This window comes from Taudactylus pleione, unplaced genomic scaffold (genome assembly GCF_031769625.1).
Source record: "Taudactylus pleione unplaced genomic scaffold, aTauple2 ptg000579l, whole genome shotgun sequence".
Taxonomy (NCBI): domain Eukaryota; kingdom Metazoa; phylum Chordata; class Amphibia; order Anura; family Myobatrachidae; genus Taudactylus; species Taudactylus pleione.
Window position 1 is genome coordinate 4,910,043 of NW_028284981.1, and position 6,000 is coordinate 4,916,042.

Here is a 6,000-nt window from a genome sequence, read left to right on the forward strand (position 1 = left end):
AGGATCTTACGCCTGGAACAACTACGGTGGATGGAGATTCACCTTTACTTCCAGCTGAGTTCTAAGATTAAACGTCATTGTGTTTCCTGATCGCCAGAGCTGGTATCACTTCCAGCAGCAGGTTGTCCTCACCTCTGTCACCGCTCAGGTCTGATATTGAAGTGTACAGTATAGGGTGTGACGTAGAAGAGTCTATACCACCCAGTGTCAGGAAGGACTGGCAGTGTTATTAGGGACTGGAGAGAATGACGCTGAAGATATGAGGCTGGCAATCTCTCCAAACACACCCGTTCCCTAGAAATGACTCAAAGTCAAAAATACATTAGTTCCCAAAATAAGAGCCACTGTGACTCTTGCCGTAGCGTGTAATCACGCCATGCGACTGCATATTTTTCCATGGTAAATTCCAGCGCCCGTGATCAGACAGACGTTCTGCACATCCATGGGGCTGGTGCAGTGTTCCATAGTGCAACTTTTTACGCAAAAGCAGTGTTCTAATGCCGTAACCAGTGTGTTACATATTAAATCGGTTTCGGCATTAGCATAAAGCCGCTGTAGCGCTGCGTATAATGTCACAGTTGCACCAGCACTTGCGTCCACCTCTGAATGAGGCCAACTGTGTCTTATTTTTCCCATAAAAGAGAGCAGACATTGTTCGGTAGAGCCCTGTGTATCACAATCCGCATCTCGGAGGCGGATAGGATGTGATAAATGCACCAGGATTCGCATTGCGATATTTGAATATATCACATGGCTGTATCAAATACCGCATGCAGGGACAGACCTAGCCAGAAAGCTCTGTCCCAGGGAATCTTCTCCGCACACTACTCAGGGTGTTATATTTTCACAAACAAATACCCTGAGAGTGGGTCTGTGCAAGCGCCTCCCCCTCCCCCATGCAACCTACACTTACCTTTTTCAGATGATTGGTGACCCAGTGAGGTCCTTTGATGGTGGCTGTGTCCCCGGTCATCTGATGCAGTAAACTGAGGATGCAGCACAGCATCTCAGTTTATAGATCAGATAAACGGATCACACTGGGTCAGGGGTGCCACAATGTTTTTAGGTTGGGGGGGGGGGAATATAATTTCATTTTGGCGCCCCTAAATTGCTGATTGTCAGCCCCTCAGGGGAAGCTGGAGTAACCCGCCACACCACCTACCTGATGACAGAGGTCAGTAAGCCTTTGTTTTTGCTGATTTGGCCTCTGTATGCGGACATCACTGCTCTCTCCCAGCCGCCTCACTCACAGACACAACACTACCGCACAGCTCCGCGGCCAAAAGCGCGTCCCAGTACATACAATATATCTAACCAGCATTGGGAGAGGATGAGGACGGTTACCCGCGTGCTGCCGGGAGTTGCAGTTTGGCGTAGGCTTAGCAACTTATCGCTACAATGCACTGAACCTCGCTCTAGGTCGGACTACAGAGACCATCACGCAACGAGAGTTCACCTTGAGACCCTACTCACACCTAATAGGATTGAGCCCAGGGTATGCATCCTGCTATTCCCTGTTCTACACACACAACAAAAAAAGTTCTAATACTATAGGAGGGGATAGTAGACGCCAGGAGCCCGACCAGGTCATAATGCCGACGCCTAACCGTAAGTACTCCTAACACCTAACCCTACTCCTCCCTCCCAGCAGCCTAAACTTAACCCTCCTCCCTAGTGCCTAAACCATACATGCCTACCCTCCCAGATTTCGCGGGAGGCTCACATTTTTGGGGTTACCCCCCGCACCCTCAGAAGGGTAGGCACTTCTCCCGCATTCTGCCCACTTCCTAGTGAAGTGGGCAGAATGGGGAGAATTTCCGCGGAGATCGCGGGTCCCTGTGTAGGGGGTGGGGCTTAATGACGTGATTCTAATTGCAACATTTAGCCCCGCTCGTATTTAAATTTAGGCCAATCGCGGCAATTTGTCACAGCCCACCTGCTTCTACCAAGGCTTCTCCGGGGAGGAGAAGCCAAAGGTAGGCAATTATGGCCTAAACCTACCCTTCCCTCCCCGCAGCCTAAACCTAACCCTCCCTCCCCACAGCCTAAACCTAACCCTCCCCCCTAGTGCCTAACCCCAGTACTTACCTTAGGGATCCTGGCGCCGGTATTCAGATAAGTCTCATCCTGACCGCCGGAATCCCAGCGGTCGGGATTCTAACTGCATCCTCCATAGGAGGTGTCAAGGGAATGTATTGTGAGTTGGCAAATATGGTAAAAAATAATGCAATATGCAAACTCTGTTTCCCTAAACTTTATCCTGTAATAAGTCAGACATGTTACATACAGGTGTATATGTGTATCCAGCATAGTGATTACCTCACCCAGCAGGTGCTGCCTGGCTCTGATTAATTCTCCCATGAGGCTGCTGTAGGGATGGACATCACAATCCAATGTTTACTGACCATCAATGTTTTTGTTTCGATGGTAGTGATTTTACCATTCGATGGTGGCCTTCCCATGTTTGTCACCATTAAATGGTAATCATTCAATGGTGTTCCAATGGTGGCTTTTTTTTTTTCAACATTTCTAATAGCTATGCTTCCCCTGGCTCCTTGGCTTCTCTCCGAATCAGGGAATCTTCATGGGTCCGTCCTGGGTGCTGTCAGTACTGTCAGTGGTGACACGGTATAGTAGCTGTGTCTCTCCTCCTCGCTGCCTGGCTGTACAAACACGCTGGACCCACTTCAGCAGCCCCCCCACCTGTGCCAGGCACGCTGGAGCTGGACTGCATATAGTGTACCCTACACTCCCCACAGCACAGTGCGGTACCCTTGCTACATTGTCGTTGACAGTGGCATAACTGAGGTATTTAGAGCCCAGGGCAAGATAAAAAATAAAGAGCCACCACCCATGCGTGCGTTGAAACATGCCTCATGCAATTCCCACTGTAGTAGTGCCCCTTACGCAATGTCCCCAGTAGTAGTGCTCCTTATGCAATGTCCCCTGTTGTAGTGCACATTATGCAGTGCCCAATATATAGTGCCCATTATGCAGTGCCCCCTCTAGTGGCCAATATTCTGTGCCCCTTATATAGTGCCCAATACATAGTGCCCTAAGTAGTAGTGCCTTTTACACATAAAATACGCAGACATACACAGACAAAACTACACTTACCTGAATCCCTGTTCCTGCGCCTGCCGCCGTCCACTCCCCCGGTCCGGCTTGGCACTATGGGAAAGACGTCATGACATCTCTCCCTTTACCCAGTGCGGGAGCTGGAAAGCGGAGCTCATGAGTGAGCTCCAGCCCTGGGTGCAGCAGACAATGAGTTTCTGTCTTGGGGGGGGGGTTGGGACCCTGTTTAACACCATCTCCAGGTGGTATTATTATTATCGCAGGGTGTCCATCCACACACACACACAACCACACACACACACACACACACAACCACATTTTCACATTATTTAAGTAAAACGATGATTGATAAATAGGGCCCTTAATGACTTAACTGTGGTCCTAGAGAGGTGGTCCTCTACTCCCCACCCCCCACCACGCTGGTCTGACAGGCCAAAACAAGTGTGAAAACTGTTCTTTACACAGACACTATTGTGTATAGGAAACTGTACAGTGTATGGCGGGGGAGCCTGGGGTTGCTTAGGTCCCCAGAAGCTTTTGGGGCTAAATACATTTTTGATGTTTTTTTTTTTTTTTTTTTAGCACTCCTGCCATCAGCTGAGACTACAATGTTACAGAACTTTTTTTTCTTTGTAAGTGATCTATCATCAGTGTTATTTTTCTGCCAGGCCCCTGAGCTTTTTTTTTATGGGGTCCCCACAAACTAGTCTACAGGATGTAACTTGGAAACCTAATGTATTTTTGCAACCCCTATGTATTGCCTTTGCTTGATTCTTTCCTTACCTACATGCTGGTTTCTCTGAGATGAGGGACCTCTGAAGAAATTGAGCCCCCTAGGCAGAAAGTGAGTGGCTCTCTGTCTGTGGGACTTCTGTGCAGGGACTTGGTGGAGGTGGAACTAGTTCTACCTACCATTAGAGGTGACTGAACTCCGTTCCGCCCTGTTCCTGCCCACTTTAACCCCTGCTTAACTGTACCACACAGCATACATGGCAGATGGTGGTTATCAGTTATGACTGGCTTTGGGAGGCTGCAATTGGTCTTCCGGTAAATGAGAACCGAGCACATTCATCCATTGTACATTTTATTCTGAAACCGTATAATTGGGCTGCTTGGCAAACACAGTTTTCCTAAACTGGCATCCTCCATGTAACGTTCCTGTTATTGTCTATATCAGTGGTTCTCCAACTCGGTCCTCAGGACCCCACACAGTTCACGATTTGCTGGTCACCTAGCAGGAGCACATGTGAATTCATTACTCACTGAGACTTTTTAAGAGATCCACGTGTGGAGCTAATTTTTTCATATGTGATTCTGTGAGGAAACCTGGAAAACATGCACTGTTTGGGGTCCTGAGGACCGAGTTTGAGAACCTGTGGTCTATATTAATATATACTTCTGTATCTTGATATCCATTCATTTCCTTGTACGGTGCTGGGGAACCCTTGTGGCCCCTATAAGTATATTACTACCATCTATTATTAATGTCTTTCCGCAGTAATCTTCTTCTTTACTCGCCAGGTACGGCTTCACACCATGGAAGGAGGAGCAATACTACGCTCGGTACAGACCAACGACGCAGGCCTCTACACCTGCTTGGGTACAGAAAATGGCTTCCGCCGCTCCCGTGGGAAGATAAGACTTAATGTTCTGCCCCGGGAACTGCTGGAAAAACTGACAGCTGCCCCTACCCTGTTCCCTCTGCCAGCACAATGCCCACCTGCTCGCAGGCAAAAGTCACGAACACAGACAGAAAGGAACTGAGGCTGCTATAATACGGGGGGCGCGGACAGAGAGCGCCGGCCAGCAACAGCTCCGGGGCCGCCTCCTTCAGCACAAGAGACTCCACCTGATGGGAGACTGTGGGGAACGGAGCCTACCCCGCTCACTACCCGACAAGCTGGCCAGGAAGTGGGTGGGTGCCAGTATGTGTAGAGGAGAGAGATGCGTTAGTGTTAGTAAGACATTCCAGAGCGATACTTTGTATAGAGAACTGTGTGCGAGTGTGAGAGTGTATATAGGGGGAGATGTATCAAACCTGAGGGAGAGAGTGTGGAGAAGTTTACTATAACAACCAATCCGCTTTTAACTGTTATTTTAACGCTAGATAAATGATAACTAGAAGCTGAATGGTTGCTATGGAGAACGTCTTCACTTCTTCTCTCTCAAAGGTTTGATACATCTCCCCTATAGTGAGAGCGTGTGAATTATTTCTATTTATCACAAACACTGGATGCCAGATTTCATGTCTCACCCTGTGAGCCGTTGCCACTTTGTGTACCAGTCTTGACCTGAATCACTATGTATTCCTGCTGTCTGTGTGTCTCCCTCCACGAGAGACCCCAAGTTACACCGTGAGCAGCACATGAAGCTGGGCAGATGCCGCTCGGCACACCTGTAACTTTTCTAGCAATACCGGATTTACAAACTGAAGAAAGATATTAAATCTATTTTGTATCTGTATTCCTTGTTATTATGATCAGTGTGTACCTGTCATGCTTTTATATATTTATATGTTTTCTTTTGTTCGATCGTTTTTGCTTTATGTTAAAACAAAAGAAAAAAAAAAAGTAAAAAATTTGGCATAACGAGATAATCGGGCACAAAAAAAAAATAATCATAGAAAAAATAAAAACTTGTTGTCTGTAATATCTGCTGCATGCTGTAAGGCCGGGTACATGTTAGACTACAGGTTCTCAAACTCGGTCCTCAGGACCCCAAACAGTGCATGTTTTCCAGGTCTCCTCACAGAATCACAAGTGAGATATTAGTTCCACCTGTGGATCTTTTAAAATGTGACAGTGAGTAATGAATACACCTGTGAACCTGCTGAGTGACCTGCAAAACGTGAACTGTTTGGGGGTCCTGAGGACCGAGTTTGAGAACCACTGGACGATATCACATGCGACCTGCGGGAGTGCG

General features: G+C 47.7%; 1 protein-coding gene across 3 annotated transcripts in view; it reads left to right on the forward strand.

The window, feature by feature from the left end:
* Positions 1–5,541, forward strand: part of LOC148481472 (semaphorin-3F-like) — a 71,646-nt gene extending 66,105 nt beyond the window's left edge. For all 3 annotated transcript variants that reach the window (XM_088453396.1, XM_088453397.1, XM_088453395.1), the window contains exon 18: positions 4,600–5,541. In XM_088453396.1, coding sequence (XP_088309522.1) covers positions 4,600–4,842 — 243 coding nt within the window. In that variant the 3' untranslated portion in view covers positions 4,843–5,541. The remainder of the gene's footprint in view (positions 1–4,599) is intronic.
* The last annotated feature ends 459 nt before the right edge of the window (positions 5,542–6,000 follow it).